The sequence below is a fragment of the Aulostomus chinensis genome, chromosome 19 (assembly GCF_037954235.1).
Source record: "Aulostomus chinensis isolate RoL2024-O1b breed Wild chromosome 19, RoL_Achi_v1.0, whole genome shotgun sequence".
Taxonomy (NCBI): domain Eukaryota; kingdom Metazoa; phylum Chordata; class Actinopteri; order Syngnathiformes; family Aulostomidae; genus Aulostomus; species Aulostomus chinensis.
In genome coordinates, this window is record NC_141338.1 from 21,515,960 (window position 1) to 21,533,135 (window position 17,176).

The window sequence follows — 17,176 nt, forward strand, 5'->3', positions numbered from 1 at the left end:
GCTTGGCTTGATTGATGTGACACCATGTGACCTTTCTCCCTCAGTCACCTGCTCTCCGCTGCAATGATCACATCCAGCAGAGAGACGACAGTACAGTCAGATCTGTAGATGATGAGCGCTCCATGTGGCTTCCTGACTTTTTACTGAATTCTTTTCATCCAGGTGATCAGGAGTCTGACCGATATGGGGGGAGTAGTACTTTTAGAGTAGTAGTTTCGAGTATGGCTTCATCCTGGTACACCTACATGGATCACTGCTCTGCATTGACAGCAAAGGTGTGACAGCAGGACACAAATTGTCTCGACCACTCAAAGTTCAGTGTGTGTGTGTGTGTGTGTGTGTGTGTGTGTGTGTGTGTGTGAGTGAGTGAGAGAGGGAGAGGTGAATGAAACCCTCCACACCGTAGCATTAATACAGCTATGAAGTTTATCATGTCAAAGTCTTTTACTACACGTTCTTGTATGTGTTCCATCATGGAAGCGGCAGGAGTCCACCAGCCTGCAGTGGTGTGTCTCTGGGATCCTCTGGCTCTGCCCCACATTCAGGTGCACAGCCTGGGCCTCCACCCTCCAGGACTCCCAGGAATGGGCAGCCCTGTGGTAGAAGTGTGCTTGCTGACTGGAGGACTTTACAGGAACTTCAGAAATAATCATAGTTTAATTTACAAGACGGAGGACGACTACCTGTCGTCATGCCGGCGGGGCGTTCCTGCCCTCTGTCATCATCCTGTGGATCACAGCCTGATGCTTGGGGGCTCTCCGCACTTCCTCTTGGCTCCGTGGCCTCCGGTGACTCACTAACGTGAATGTCTCAGTAGATTGGAAGGTTCATCTTTGTACAATATCCGGTCTCAACGGAACCACATCTGTACTGACAGATGATTCGGTTCTTTATCTTTGTGTGTCTGTTTGCGTTGTGGAGCGATTTATGAATGAGTCGCGTACCCCCGGCCGTGTGCCGGTGTGTTGAGCCGGAGCCGCCGCTGAGATCACGGCGATGCGATCATCTGTTTGCTGTGTAAAACTGAGAACTTTAAACTCCGGCGCTGCCCACCGCCGCGTCTATTACCGCGCCAGGAATTATTCTCGCGCTCTCATTGGCTCCCGTTCCGTCACCAGACATCGTACACGTCCTCCCATTGGTTCGCTGGTTCTGCTCCGGCGCGTGGTCGTTGTTTCTGGTCTCCGATTGGCTGGAATCCTGCGGGTTCTGGTAGCGCCGCATGTTGACTCGCACGTCCGTCGATGGTGATTGGTCGAGCGGCCGGCCGCTGGCGCCCAGGAGCTCCGCTGCCTTGTCATCCCGGACATAAATACACGACTGCAGGGGCGGACGCATACAACTACCGAGAGCGACAGGGAACGTCACAAACAGGTGAGCTGCTTTACCGTCCAGGCTGAGTTCAGACCTGTTGTCTCGGAACACATTCCTCTGGTTTGTTGTCCTGGCGAGTATCTCCAGGAGCTGAATGTCAGGTGTATCTGGAATATTGAGCCTTTATCAGATATATGTCGATCAGATCAGAGTTAATGTTCTCAGAAACGCCTCGTCCTGTTAGCAGAATCCACGGGCCGAGGTGAGCTGACCGGCTGCGGGCTTTCCCATCCTGCCCAGGAAGCTGGTCCGTCACCCAAGGTGTCCGGGGGGGAATTCAGAACCAGAAATAACGTTTAGGATTTTTATCCAGCAAACGTCACTGCGATTTTCTCTACCGTGGTAATATATTATTTCTGGTTTGTCTAGCGACTTGTCTTTTCTGACGTGATCGACGTGAGACCGCCGGGTTCGACAGCATCTCATCAGTCGCAACGACTTAAGTTCCGGGAAATCCCTGTGCCCTTTCACCCAGTTTAGCTGGCGTCCGTCTGTAGTTGGGAGCTAGTTGTTCCCGCTAGCTGTCAACATCAGTCCGACGTGACATGAACCAAGGTTACTAGTGCAAGTCAGGAAAACCCACGACTCGACTCAGCGTGGTGTGTGACTGGCTGTGTGTGTTGTAACATGGGAAACTGGGCTGTTGTGTCACGTGAGTGCCTTACGTGTGTTATTAACTAAGTGATAGCTGAAAGTGCTAGCAGGCTAAAGTTAGCTGTGGATGATCTATCCTGCCCAGGCCGGGTCTCTCACCTCAGCTCAGTTGGCTAACAGCCTCAGGTAGCTAACAGGTAGCTAACAGAGGTATCAGTGTGATTGTATTGGTCTGTCCTAATCACAGGCCAATGACCAGCAACAAGTCTCCTAAAAACACAGATGCCGATGTAAGAGCCGGTTGCTCATCTTCTCACAAACATTATCCAGTGCTAGATATGAGGGGTAAATGCTGTGTCCATGTGAACAGGATGCCTGGCTCCGCCCCTATCAGTTGCTTGGGACCATGGCCCAAAGATGTGGGCATCATCGCCATCGAGGTGTACTTCCCCTCCCAGTATGTGGACCAGGCTGAGCTGGAGCAGTTTGACGGCGTGGCAGCCGGAAAATACACGGTGGGACTGGGACAAGCTCGCATGGGCTTCTGCTCTGACTGCGAGGACATCAACTCACTGTGCCTGACTGTGGTCCAGCGACTGATGGAAAAGAACGGCCTGTCCTATGACAGTGTAGGTCGCCTGGAGGTCGGCACTGAGAGCATCATAGATAAGTCCAAGTCTGTGAAGACGGTGCTCATGCAGCTGTTCGAGGACTCCGGCAACACGGACGTGGAGGGAATCGACACCACCAATGCCTGCTATGGTGGCACGGCGGCACTCTTCAACGCTGTTAATTGGGTGGAGTCCAGCTCCTGGGATGGTACACACACACACACACACACACACACACACCTGCATAAACAAACACGTGTCAGCCACTGACATTCTACTGGAGTGTGACCGAGAGTTCCTGCCAATCATCCTCTTGAAGGGTGGAGAGTAAATGAGGGGATTCATTCAAATCTTCAGAGTTGTCCCGTTTGTTGTGATGCCTCCACCAAAGATTGGTTACTTCACCCAAATCCTTATTAGAGTCACGTCTGCATCAACAAAGTTGCACTCAATAACGTAGCTGTGGTCTGTGAGGGGACGAGTTCAGTTCAGTTGACAGTCTTCTCATTTGCCTCATCTTTCTCCATTCTCTCCACAGGCCGCTACGCTTTGGTGGTAGCAGGGGACATCGCTGTCTACGCCAAGGGAAGTGCCAGACCTACAGGGGGCGCTGGAGCTGTGGCCATGCTGGTGGGGCCCAACGCTCCTCTGGCCTTTGAACGAGGTCAGTCTGTCAGAGCTGAAAGTCATGTGATTGACGGGAGGGTTAATCTACAGCTGTTTGATAAAACCTCACTGTTCGCCTTGATCAGGACATAATCTTGTCCTTCTTGAGGACAGAGACAGACTCGTCCTTGTCTTCTCTCTCTGATCAATGATTTGTTTGTGGGGTTTAGTCACACAACTTATGTCATGTGTATTAGTGTTGAAGTGGAACGCCAACATGTCAGAAACCAGCTCAGTAATTGTGTCCTCAGCAGAAACATTGTCTGTTTGCGGCGTCGGTTCAGGTTCTCAGCTGAAGCGGTACTTGCTGGGGGGCGTGGATGAGTCCGGTACTGTCTGGTTCCATCTGCTCGGGTGGTTCACAAACACGTGGTCAGGTTGTTTTTGTGACCTCGCACTGGAACGCTGATGGCTGAAGTCCACAGGCTGACTGCTTTGTGTTGCAGCAACAGTCGTGATCAATATTTGTGATCAACAGTCATGATCAAGCCAGCTCCACTTCTGAGATGCTGTTGTTGGAAGGTGACGCCATGTGGAGCGTCAAACAACCCTCGTCACAACTGGAATGTAGTGCAGCTTGCCTCGGTGGCGTCGGGGCAGGAATGTCTTCTTCTTCTTCAGTTTTTGCCAGCTAGCATGTGGTCATGTGTGCCGCCGCAGACACGCATAGAGTTGTGTGTGTGTGTGTGTGTGTGTGTGTCCCTCCTGGTATAACCACTAATCTCATCAGGACCACTAGTTCTCATGGGGACCAAAGATCATCTTAATGTGGTTAAAATGATGAGCTGCTGGTCAGGGTTATACTGTCCTAATGACGGAAGTTTTTGTTGTGTTCTTACAAGGAAAGCTGTGTAGATTTGTGTGTGTGTTCATGCTGGCTGTTGTGGTTCAGGTCTTCGGGGGACCCACATGCAGCATGCGTATGACTTCTACAAGCCTGACCTGTTGTCCGAGTATCCTGTTGTGGATGGTAAGCTGTCTATCGAGTGCTACCTGAGCGCCCTGGACCGCTGCTACGCCGTGTACCGCAACAAGATCCAGGCCCAGTGGCAAAGAGGTGGGTGGAGCCTAGCTGTCAATCATTAACACTAAGAACACCTGGTGGAATGTCCATGTATGTAATTTGACACTGCTGTTCACATGTTTTTGTGACAGTTGTAGACTGTCGTTGGCATGTTTTGACGCTGACATTTATCATTGTGGGTTTAATGGAACATTGTTAATGTTTGTATTTGATGAGTCATGCAGCCTAGCATGCATTTTTGTGAGTAGATGGTGATGTGTATCTTTTCAGACCCAGCCTCCTGGCTGACTGAAATAAGTAGCCATGGAAACGTCACACAGTAATGTGAGCAAAGACAAAATACTCTGTTACACCTAGCGAGGCCAGCACGTGTACTTGCTTTGACATGAGACAGTTGTCATGATGGTAGTAGCACTGCTGTGGTGGCGGTCCAGCCACAGCTGCACCGGTGCGCCCTCGTGTCTCTGAAACACAGACACGCTAATGTGTCCATGCTACAAGATTGACTTCATCCCTTCTGACCATTGGAGGGGGTGGGCAGTGGCCTGCAGGGGGTAAACTGATAGCTGCCTAATAGCTTAAGAGGGTTTAGCATGTTAGCGGTGTGAGGATTTAGATGCTCGGCTTGCTAAGTTTACTCCACTTCATGAAGTAGGTTTAATGAAGTCAATCTGCAGCCTGACCAACTATAACTGACTACAAGAACACAAAGAGACGCATTGAGCTCCTCCAACCTCACTGCTTTACATGTGACAGAGGAGGGTCGTTTCCATGGCAACACAAAGCCAGAACCACCCACTTCATCAGCTTCATCACATTGGTATGTTTTTGACCTCCAAATGAAATTCGCTGTTGTGGAGTTTGAGCCAAGAGTAGATGACAGGTGTGAGAGGGGGGGAGGAGGAGAGTCAGGGTGGCACACCAGCGGGATGACAGGGCGGTGCCTTCACTTACTGCTCCCTCTCCTTCTTCCAGAGGGCTCTGAGAGACGCTTCTGTCTGGAGGACTTTGGCTTTTTGGTCTTCCACTCTCCCTACTGCAAGCTGGTGCAGAAATCACTGGCTCGACTGATGCTGAATGACTTCCTGAACCACCCCAACCCCAACACCGAGACGGGACCCTTCACTGGCCTCGACGCCTTCAGGTACACTCAGACACCCTGACCCAGACCCGATCGGCGCCTGATAGAGGAACCCTGTAGGTGCTCACGTGCAGATTCAGACAGGCCCTCACAGGCCTCATGTCATTCCAGCTCTAGTGTTAGTAATAATTGTCCCACTTGCACTAGCAGTACCCGTGATGCTATCACTAGACTCCAGCAGACAAGAACAGAGTGATCAGGAAACATGGCTGCTGTTGATTGTTGCTCTGAGCTGCCGATGTGGAGAGATGTCAGCAGGGAGGGCAGGACGGCTGGTCCTGGTGGAGGGACGGCTCTACGAATCAGCTGTGCGGTAGAAACCTGTTTTGAATTGTTGCATGTGAAGATGTGAGTGAGACCTCTGAAGTTATGAGAACTGAAACTGCCAGCTTGGATTGTGGTTCCTGTAACTTCTGCTCAAGTCTTCAGAACAACTCAAGAACCTTTTCATTGAAACTTTATGAGCTCTCCTAGGTTGAGGTGGACTTGGTGATCTTTTGACTAGTGTGTGTTGGGGGGGAGGCTGGTTAAGAGGCGAGTGAGGAGGGGTCTGAATGTGGCAGCTGGCCCTGGCCGTGGCAGCCAACTGACCACGTCTAATATAGCCTGGGTCTCGGCTCAGAGTCCCCTCATGATGGTTTTGGCAGCAGTGAAGTTCGGAGGAGGCGGGAGGTCAGGAACAGTGTGTCCCTCAGGGGGTCACACATGCTTTTGCTCACATTTCACTCCCTTGAAAATGTTGATATGGTAACACTTGAAACAAATAACTTGATTGGGGTACAGATAACGCCTGATACCAGTGTGTGCTCACTGCTGGGGGCCACATGCATCTTACCACCATCCTAGCCTCAGACCATCATGTGACTCGTGTAGCGTGTCATAGTTCAGGTTGAACCTCTTTTTAAAGCCTGTGTAAATGCAGTTGCAGGTTTTCTGTGCGTGTGGTGCTTGTGGTCCTCAGTACTGAAGCGGTTCTTGTGTCTGCCTGCAGAGACGTGAAGCCAGAGGAGACCTACTTCGACCGGGATGTGGAGAAGGCCTTCATGAAGGCCAGCACCGACCTGTTTGACAGGAAGACCAAGCTCTCCCTGCTCGTCTCCAACCAGAATGGAAACATGTACACGCCTTCTGTCTATGGCTGCCTGGCATCCCTCATCGCACAGTACGCTTCCACGCCAAGTCTTGCCTGAACGTTCACATTCTCTGTTGCTACGACCAGAAACAGCAAATTATAAGCAGGAACTGCAGTTATTTTAGAACAATGTTCATTGAATTAGTCCTGGATGTCAACCTGCTGGCCTCTGGTGCCGAGCTCGCTCACGTCTCTGTTGTGGATTGAACTCCACCAGAGCGTCTGAGAAGCTGCTGAAGCAGTAGAGGGAGGGTGTTTTTTGGCGGAGTGCAAAGGTCAGATTAGGTCACCTTTTTAGGGCAAAGAAAATTGTGAAAGTTCCACGTGGGGTGGTGGCACTACGCTGTCCTGGGTGTTTAAAAATGGCTGCAGTGTCAGTTTCATGAGCAGGGGCCTATTCAACCATTGCAGGGTATTTTCCTGGATGTTGTTGACTGTTCTCATCGGCTCAGTCTGGACACAAGAGAATGGGCGGGCACTCTTGTTCAATGTGTACTCTCATTGGCTATTGTAGGTTGAGAACTTGTGTCAGCTCAGATGAAGTGTCAATCAAAAAGTCAGAGTGCAGTTGTCATTTTATACCCAGTGTTTTTATGGATTAATGACATAATGAGACAGATGTTGCAGAATATTCTCTACGGAAGGAGTCTGTTGTCTGTGTGATGTCACAGCCAATGGCCCTGCCCTCCGACAACAGGTCCTGGGTATCACTAGAGCCTACACCCTGGTCCCTTAACAGCAGGACACCTGAAGCTGCTGTATTGTCTTGTGTTGCAGATGCACACCTTCCCAGGTAGCGGGTCAGAGGATCGGAGTCTTCTCCTACGGATCAGGATTTGCTGCGACTCTGTACTCTCTGCGAGTCACCCAGGACCACACCCCCGGTGAGTCCACGCCACAGCTCGCAGATTCAGCTTGGCCTTGGAGGGTTCTAGGAAAGAGTCATGTGTTGTGGATGGTATCCTTCAGGCTCTGCTCTGGACAAACTGGTCTCCAGTTCGAGTGACCTGCCGGTGCGCCTGGACTCAAGGAGGAAGGTTACTCCTGCCATCTTCTCCGATAACATGAAGCTGAGAGAGGAGACCCACCACCTCGGTACGACCGCTGCCTTTCATCAGTCAGACTGATTAAACCGTCCTGGTTGTAGTTTTGCTTCAGTAAAATACACAAGTTCACAACTCCAAGAGTGTGAGTGAAACACAAGAACTAAGTGAAGTTTATTTTTGGCGTACCGACACTTGCCGTCATGTGACATCACAGATCACATGATAATAATAACAGCAGACATTTTGAAGAGTGTTTTTCATGCTTTAAACCAGGTCAGGTAACCGTGGATCCTGGTTACTGCTGCGATCTGATCTGGTCACAGCTGCTCTGTCTTGTGCGTCTCGAGTGCCACTTGTGATCACATCACTTTCTCTGTAAACACACACAAACTTGTTACCGTGCAGCGATGCACTCGCGTCAAGAAGAATTCCAGGTGAACTAGATCCTCCAGGATGACACGCAAGCTTTCTGGACGTGGTCTAAAACAATCAAGTCTATTTTCTCAGGTTTATCAATGATGATAAAAGTACCTTCAGTATATTTGGGTTTAATGTTATCGTCCATTAACCAGACGAGCTCGTGGTCTCACACTGTCAGCTGTTCTGTCTTGAACCTGAAAATCATGAATGAGCTCAGCTACAATGCCAGTGGAGTCATGAGCCTGCTGAGCAGCTAACATCATCTAAGCTGAATAACTCCGCCCTCAACACTCAGCCGCTGACGAGTCCTGATCTCTGCTGCACAGTAACTAGCCCCCTCTCTGGTGCTGGTCCACCAGTCCACACACAAACTAAGAGACCAGAAAGATGCACTGGAAGTAGCTGTATTAAGGTGTGTGTGTGTGTGTGTGTGTGTGTGTGTGTGTGTTTACAGCCAGCTATATCCCTCGGGGCTGCGTGGAGGATCTGTTCCCAGGAACCTGGTACCTGACCCGAGTAGATGAAAAACACCGCCGAGAATACGCCAGGAGGCCTCTGGACAATGACCTGCCGGCAGAGCAGCAGCACCTTCGCTCTAACACCGCCACTGAGGTACAGCACCAGTTTTATACTGGGCGGAGCCTCTTGGACGCCGCCATGTTGCATCTACAGCCGTTAGTTTCAAATCAAACTGGTTGTTCATTGTTGGAATTCTTCACAATATCTTTACCGTAGTGTTCCCTATATAAGACCACTCTGATCACAAGACAAACCCCCAAATCTCACTTTTTCAAGAAAAAGCTTTTATTTGAAAACAAAATAAAAAGACAGTGAATAAGACGGGGTAGCTGCTGTTGTACACATCTTCTAAACTCACCCCTTCAAACCCTGATTAGAACACAGCCCATTGTGGTTTATTTCTAAAAGAAAAGCTTTTACAATCTAGTATTCTGAATAGTACATTATATTGTGTCTTACAACCCATGTAGGAGGCTTTGGGTCCAGATCATGACCCGAGGAATACTGGTATTGCTTGTGTCTCTCTGCCACATCTCTCATACTTCACTACATACTCACTTCCTGCCTCTGAAGTAGTTTCTGAACATGGTGACCAGCTTCCCTCCGCAGGCCTGCCCTCCCACTCACACCTCCCTCTTTGTTCCCCCTCCAGCACATCCCAAGTCCAGCCAAGAAGATGCCTCGCATCCCTGCAGCCGCCACCAGCCCTGAGGCTGCCGTCAGCAACTGAGCGCGCTCAGTGTTCCTGTGAGAGGTATCGAGGTCCAGCCATGTGGAAGTGTTCTAGCTAGACGACACTAGAGGTCAGAAGGCTGCCAGGAGAGGACCGAGCACCTCTGACGTGATCTACCTTGAACTCACTTAGGTTGTTGAAGTGTTCATGTGGACGGCAGTGGAATGTGGCGCCCTTCCCATCATCCCCCAGGGCAGCCATGTCTGTTACAGGTGGACAGTAAAGGGTCCACAACCTTGGCTTCAAGAAAACTTTATTTTAACATTGACATTTTTATATATCTTCCTGCCACGTGAATGGACAGCTGTAGGCTTGGGAGGAGCACTGGCAGACTTCCTCCTGGCAGCTGGCCGCCAGCGACAGGAAGACCACCACCGGAGATCAGGAGCGTCCTCCAGTTGGGTCATTCAAACCAACAAAGAGCATCCTGCTCCAAATGTATGAATGCATCAGAATAGGGCTGATGTTGTCAAGGCAACCTATGAGACAGCTCCTCCCCCTGCTGTTTCTGTTCAATACCTCATATGTCTATGAGGGGACATAGTCTCCTTTATTCAGGACTGTACAGACTCATCATGTGACCAAACTCCCACCAACCAGGCTGCAGACGGACTCCTGTAGCTCATCACGCAGGCCCTCTGTGCAGTCGGCCCGTGTTCCACGGGAACCATCAAACTAGAGGCTGCATCTCTTCAGGTGTCAGACGCTGAACTGAAGCGATTTGCATTCAACTTCTTCACTTTAGTTTTGCCTTTTTGTCATCTGACGCCTGAACCTACTGAGGCGCTGGTTGGCTACGACCCGCATCATATCCACCATGGAGAGGTGGTGCAGGTGCAGACCTCCACTCAGACCCCACTTGTGTGTGTGTGTGTGCGCGTGTGTGAAATACGGCTGATTTCTTATCGTAATAATTCCAGAAAAAAAGCTACATAAAGCTCAAAATATCACATTTTGCCCCAACAAGCTGTGGAGCAGAATCCTCCAGAGCTGGTCCTGGATCTGAATCCAGATCAGTCTCACCTGGGTGGATATCTTCTCCCTGATAAGTGTCATGAAAATCCGTCCTTAACTTTCTTCTTAATCCTCAAACTGTCAATTCAAACAAATCAAAGAATGGGTGGAGGTGACAACGTTAAAGACCTGATGGATTTTAAGTTCTTATTGTGGACTCGGACTAAAAACCGGTTCAAGTGATCGTACCTTATTGTTGAGGCAGAAAAAAAAAAATCAAGTTGTAGCTCAGAGAACCAAACTGAGTGACTGTAGCCCGTGTGCTCCTCTGTCCCTCACCTGATGCCACTGGTGCAGAAGCTCAGCAGGGAAGTACTGGGACGGTGGTTCGTGTCCTCGACGGAGGCGGTTTATCACCGAGTGTGGTTGGTTAGTCCGAACCCTTCAGCTCTGCAGTGTCTGACACTTCAGCAAAACTGCGACCTGAGATGATGTCCTGTGCAGCACTGCAGAGGCTCCAGGTCGGAGCAGAGCCGCACGTCTCCTCCTGGTCCAAGTGCTTGTTGCTGCTGTTTACCTGAGGACAAGCCTCCAGCTGACAGACGACTGCTACTGTACCGAGGTTTTTTAGAGGTGCTTCCTCTGGTGTCAAGCTCCTCCCACCTGCGTCACAGCGGTGTGTGTGTGTGTGGCCTGGTTCTGAGGTCACATGATCATTTTTGAAGGTAATATTCAGTAAAACTGTAAGATTATTTATGCTTTGTAGATATGAGAGAGTGACGTCAGAGTAGTTTTACCCAGATGGTTGTAGAGCTCAACAATAAATGAACATTTATCACATGTCCTGCTGGTCATTTGTCTCCATCAACCACATTCCAACGGCTCTGAACCTGTGACGTGCTCCTCATGTCACCTTTCCAAACCCTGACGGTGCACCAGAACGTTGATTTCCAGTCGACTGCAGGTGTCACCGCTGCAGGAGGCCAATGCCTCGATGAGACTGTGACCTACTGTTCCTTGTGACCTGAGGAGGCACTCTTGATACAGGACACTTGTGACGCTGACTCCCACCCATCAGGAGGGGAGCGTCTGACCAGCAGTACTGCATTGAGCCACATGGGGGAGCAGGTTGGTTTTCTTCAACCCGTCAAGCAGAGCACAAGTGGTTCCTCATTAAACTTCCCATCTTTTCAAAATACATGAAACAATTCCAATTTAGTCAACATTTTTTATTTATCTATTTATGATCCTGTGAATTTTTCTGGTCCAAGTGCCACTATCACATCTCATGTCTCAAACCTCATCACACTAATTTGTTTTAACAGGGTCAGAAGCCACAGCTGCAGCTGAAGGCATCAGTGGCAGGAAGTCTGTCCTTCCTCCCTACAGAACCACAAACATGCTCTTCCTCCTCTGTCCCTATCAAGAGGTTTTATTTTGTGGCGTTTTAAAGCCAGAAACAAAACCCTGATTCGCAGCTCAAGAGCATCAATCAATTGCTTCTCCTGTTTGATCACAGAAGCCTTTCACAACTAATTTATGGGGAAAAAAAGACCATGAACACCGAGCATAGAAACTCGGACAGCATTTGAGAGGGTTTTTTTTTTTTCTCCAAACACTTGTCATGGTTAACACACACACGTGTGTCAATCACAGAGGGGTTTTGCTCAGATCCTGTTACTGAGCCTGTGATGGTCTGCACGTTGCACATTTAACTGTGAGACTCATAGATCTGGTCTTGGTTCTGTTCCTGCCCTCCCATCTCTTGGGTTAGATGATCAAAGCACATCAGCACAGTTATAGCGCCATCAATACTTAAAGAGCTAAACTGCCTTATAAACTCCTGCACTATGTGAGGGGGCTGTAGCAGAGGCCTCTACACACCTTCTGTGACTAATTATAGCAACTTGAAATAAATCAGTGTTTCTCATACATTGATGTGTTTTAGGATTTCCACCACAATAAACTGCAACAAATTGTTAGAATTTTTAACTCTCACTCTCTCTCTCTCTCTCTCTCTCTATGTCTCACTCTTCCTCAACTCATGAACTATATTCAATATAGTGAGTGTGGAGGAGGACTTTTGGTCAGCACCGGAGTGCTACTGTCCATCCCCTCTGGGGGAAGAAGCAGGGAACCAATCCGAGCTGTTTATACCTACGATGGGACATTGTTGACCCCAACTGAGAAAGAACTTGAGGGGTGGAGAGAATAGTTTGTGGAACTCCTGAACCAAACTAGCCCAGGTAGAGCTGGAGGATGATGGAGGGTGTGAAGATATCTGTCCAGAACTGCTGAAGGTTCTGGGTATTGAGGGGTTGTCTTGGATGACACGTCTTCAAATTTGCGTGGAAGTCTGGGGAGGTAGAGGCAGACCGGGGTAGTTCCCTTCCCTGGAGGCCTCACATTCTCTCTCGCCATCTCAGCCCTCCTCAGGGTAAGAGGTTGAAGACAGACGGATATAATGTGTCACTTTATTGGAGGTACACAAACAGACTTGGTGAGTATCTGGTGTTGATGTTGTTGACTGAGAGTAAGCAGAGACAAGGACGAGCCACAGGAGGCTAAACATGGGAGACGCTGATGAGACACACAGAAAGGAATTCTAGTCCCCTTCTTTATCTCTTACCAAGTCTCCATTTTGTTCTCCTTAACACAAGGTTGAAAGATCCAACTTGCAGCTTCTTCTCATGTCAGCCCAAATAAAAGAATGTCACTGAAAAAGAATGTTTCCCTACAATGCTCCTGCCAAGGTGCACAAGCGAGGGCTGTTACTCCTCCACTCTGGGCAGACCTGTGTCAAACACACCCACCACCCTAACGCTGAGACATGAGCACATACAGACCAATTACAAGAATTGTAGGATGGATCCTCCAGGTTGATTGTCAACTATCCATCCATCCATTTTCTTCCACTTCTTGGGTCGCAGGGGCAGCAGCCTGAGCAGAGAGACCCAGACTTCCCTCTCCCTGGCTACTTTGTCCAGGTCTTCACAGGGATCCCGAGGCATTCCCAGGCCAGCTGAGAGACTCTCAAACTTGTCCTGGGTCTTCCCTGAGGCCTCCTACCATTTGGACGTACCCTGAACACCACCCCAGGGAGGTGTCTGGGAGGCATCCTGACCAGATGCCTGAACCACCTCATCTGACTCCTCTTGATGTGAGGGAGCAGCGGCTCTACCCTGAGCACCTCGCAGATGGTGGAGCTTCTCACCGTATCTGTAAGGGAGAGCCCAGCCACCCTCCAGTGGAAACTCATTTTGGTCACTTGTATTCGCAATCTTGTCTTTTCAGTCATTACCCAGAGCTCATGACCACAGGTGAGGCTTGGAACATAGACTGACGAGTAAATTGAAAACTTTGCCTTTCGGGTCAGCTCCCTCTTCACCTCGACAGACAGGTGCAGAATCTCCATCACTGTAGATGCTGCACCTGTCTGTCTGTCAATCTCACGATCCATCTGTCCCTCACTTGTGAGCAAGACCCCAAGGTACTTGAACTCCTCCACTTGGGGCAGGGTCTCATCCCCGACCCAGATATGGCACTCCACCATTTTCTGGGCGAGGACCATGGACTCTGACTTGGGAGGTGCTGATTCTCATCCCAGCCGCATCACACTCGGCTGTGAACCGATCCAGCAAGAGCTGAAGGTCACTGGACCCCCTCAGCACCTTGGCTGCAACTGGAGATTCTGTCCATAAACGTTATGAACAGAGAGTGTAGAGCTGGTCCACAGACCAGGACAAAAACCATACTGCTCCTCCTGGATCTGGGGTTTGACTATCTGATGCACCTTCCTCTCCAGAACCCTCGAATAGGAAGGCTGAGGAGTGTGATCCCATGATAGTTGGAACACACCCTCTGGTTCCCCTTCTTAAATAGGGGAAACACCACCCCTTTCTGCCAATCCAGAGCCACTGCCCTCGATGTCCATGCGATGCTGCAGATTCGTGTCAACCAAGACAGCCCTGCAGCATCCAGGGCCTTGAGGAACTCTGGACGAATCTCATCCACTCCCAGGGCCCTTTTTCACCATATCGGCAACCTCCACCTCAGAGATAGAAGACCCCACCATAGAGTCCCCAGGCACTGCTTCCTCATTGGAAGACATGTTGGTGGGATTGAGGAGGTCTTTGAAGTATTCCCCCCACTGGTCCACAACATCTCAAATCAAGGTCAGCAGCACACTGCCCACACCATACATGGTTGTTGAGAGTGCATCATTTTCCCCTCCTGAGACGGCGAATGGTGGTCCAGAATCTCTTCGAAGTTGTCTCACTGTCATTGTCAGTGTCAGCATTGAAGTCCCCCAGCAGAACAAGGGAATCCCCAGAGGGGGCGCTCTCCAGTTCTCCCTCTATCCAAAAAAATCCCCCCCAAAAAAGGGGGGGGGGCACTTTGTACTGCTATTTGCGCATAGGCGCAAACAACAGTCAGGACCCGTTCCCCCACTTGAAGGTGTAGGGAGACTACCCTCTCATCGACTACGTTAAACTCCAACATTCAGGCACGAAGCCGAGGGGCAACAAGTATTGCCACCCCTGCCCGTCGACTCTCACTGCCGGCAATGCCAGAGTCCAACCGTATCCAGCCGGAACTTCTCAACCTCACACACTGTTACTCTGTGTGTGAGAGCCAGTGTGTCTTCACCGTGTGAAAACTAGTATAAACTACTGTAGAAACAGTGACAGTTGTTGAACTGAGGCCTGTAAAACGACATGCCTCCACTTCCTCAGTAATATAATGATGTGTTTCTTCTCAATACTGAATACTGGCCATTATTGACGGAACAGTTACTTAAATGAATCTAAAACAGTAAAGCCAACATGGAATTTATCATTTTGTCTGTGGGCAAAGGAGTACAGGGAGCAGCTGGGAGTGAGGTGTGTTTGTGTGTGTGTGTATGGGGTGGGGGTGGGGGGGTTCATACACACCAACCTGCTATTACCTGAGACTCATGAAGTAGGAGGTCCACTGTTTTGATGGGTAATGTTTAACACAGTAGTTACTTGTTGAATTTCTAGACATTTGTACACTGAAAATGTGGTAATGCATACCTCAGTGTAATTATGCAGGAGGAGTATCTGGAAGTAAATTATATAGCGAGTAAGTTTTAGATAGTAAGTAGATTTTATTGTGAGAATGTAGTATGTAGTGGACTATATAGAAGATTACATAGTGAGAATGTAGTGTGTATATAGGGTACTATAAAGCTGACTGTATAGTGAGCATGTAGTGTATAAGGTACTATGTAGTAGATTTTCTTGTGAGAATGGAGTATATACTTGATATATATATATATGTATATATATATATATATAGTGGTTTATATCGTGAATATATTGTATATAGTTGACTATGTAGTAGATTTTATCGTGACAATGTAGTTATATAGGGGACTATATAGTAGGCTCTATAATGAGTATGTTGCAAATCCTATATAGTAGTTTATATAGTGAGTATGTTGTATATAGTGGACTGTACAGTACATAATTTAGTTAGAATGCAGTATAAAATGTATATAACAATATAGTAGATTTTATAGACAGTATGTACTGAATATAGGGGACTATATAGTATATTTGAGTAAGAACACAGTATCGTGTGTACTATATTGTAGATGAAATATTAAATATATCGTGGACTATATAGCAGATTATTGAGTTAGATTGTAGTGTATAGGAGATTATATAGTGAGCATGTAGTGTATAGTTGACCATATTTTGTATTGTATATGGACTATTTAGTAGACTATACAGTGAGAAAGTAGTATATAGTGGACTATATAGTAGATTTCACTGTAGTAATACACAGAGTAATATATGGATAATACAGGGGATTATATGGTGACTATGTTACAATTTGTGAACTATACAGTAGAGTTTATACAGAGAGAATGAGGTTGACAGTGTTCAGCCGTGGGTGGTCTTGGATGCACCCATCCTTCCTCACCATCAGTACCTGAACATAATCATGCAGCCTCATCGGCGTGTGAGCGGCTGGAGGATTCCATGTGTTAGTACCGTGGTACCATCGCCCCGGCTCTTCCCTACACCTCCGCGTGTCCATGATAACCTTCACTACCAAAGTTTTCTTTTCCAGCAGTTCCTGGTTCAAACATCCACGCTACATGTAGTTCCTGGAGCCGCAGTAGCTGCGACACCGCCCCGCTGCGCTGGTACACGGCCAGTCAGGGTGGAGTTAAAGCATCGCCTCTGCTGTGAGCGGATAGGGAGGGGAACTCTGAAAAGTCGCCGTCTGTCTGCTCATTCCCTGCTAAAACTTCGCTTTCCACGGGGAATAATTGAAATAGGGACAACACATCTGCCTTCCGAGTCCGAGAGGCTGCCGGCGGGACTGGATTCACTGCTCTCAGGTCAGACTGAAGTTTCTAACTTTGAAAAGTTTCCACCATTGTAAGGAGAACTCCTGACGTCATCAGAGTCGAGCTCGAAAAGTTAGAAAAGAGAGGCAGACCCAAGTTGGGCCTGCTAGACTGGTGACTTTAGCAGCAGCAGTGTGGAGGCGGTAAAAGTGCGGCTGTCGGTCGGCAGACGCGACCGGAGCAGGCGGGTAGATATTAGGTAACAGGCGGCAGACACACAGACGGCTGGCTTCATTTCCAGCATAGCTGAAGCCTCCATGTTCATGTTCAGGGATGAGTTCCAGCAGAGGAACCGGGACGTCTGACGTCTGAGCTTGCGGACGGACGGGTGTGTGCTGTCAGTCAGATTTCACCACAGTTCCGCATTTGAGAGCCGTTGCTGCCTCTCGACCCCGCTGAGTTCCAAAGAGGAGCTTCTTTCTCGGTCACTGTCCGGGCTTAGACCTGCACCAGGTGTCCACACCAGGCCGGAGCTGGGCGGGTGTTGCCGCTCTCACACAAGCGAGAAAAAAACAATCGCCTGCGGGTGTGAATTCTGTCACCAGGTCGCTGCAACGCGCTGCGGGAATGTACATGC

General features: G+C 49.0%; 2 protein-coding genes across 5 annotated transcripts in view; both read left to right on the top strand.

The window, feature by feature from the left end:
* Positions 1–1,225: 1,225 nt before the first annotated feature.
* On the top strand, positions 1,226–11,070 carry hmgcs1 (3-hydroxy-3-methylglutaryl-CoA synthase 1 (soluble)). Of its 2 annotated transcripts, none has more exons than XM_086187549.1 (10): positions 1,226–1,374; positions 2,339–2,787; positions 3,118–3,243; positions 4,138–4,302; positions 5,245–5,413; positions 6,402–6,572; positions 7,320–7,426; positions 7,512–7,637; positions 8,463–8,620; positions 9,180–11,069. In XM_086187549.1, the coding sequence occupies exons 2-10, from the start codon at positions 2,340–2,342 to the stop codon at positions 9,255–9,257; spliced, it is 1,548 nt and encodes a 515-aa protein (XP_086043675.1). In that variant the 5' UTR covers positions 1,226–1,374; position 2,339; the 3' UTR covers positions 9,258–11,069. The 2 variants fall into 2 exon arrangements, with proteins under 2 accessions (XP_086043675.1, XP_086043674.1); XM_086187548.1 differs by lacking the exon at positions 1,226–1,374 and adding an exon at positions 2,079–2,258 and having other exon boundaries at positions 9,180–11,070.
* Positions 11,071–16,412: 5,342 nt separating this feature from the next.
* tln1 (talin 1) overlaps positions 16,413–17,176 on the top strand; it is a 59,333-nt gene continuing 58,569 nt past the window's right edge. For 2 of the 3 annotated variants that reach the window (XM_086188533.1, XM_086188536.1), the window contains exon 1: positions 16,414–16,590. The gene's annotated coding sequence lies outside the window, so the exon portion shown is untranslated. Of the gene's footprint in view, positions 16,591–17,176 lie in introns of all 3 variants that reach the window. The other variant, XM_086188535.1, reaches the window with a different exon arrangement.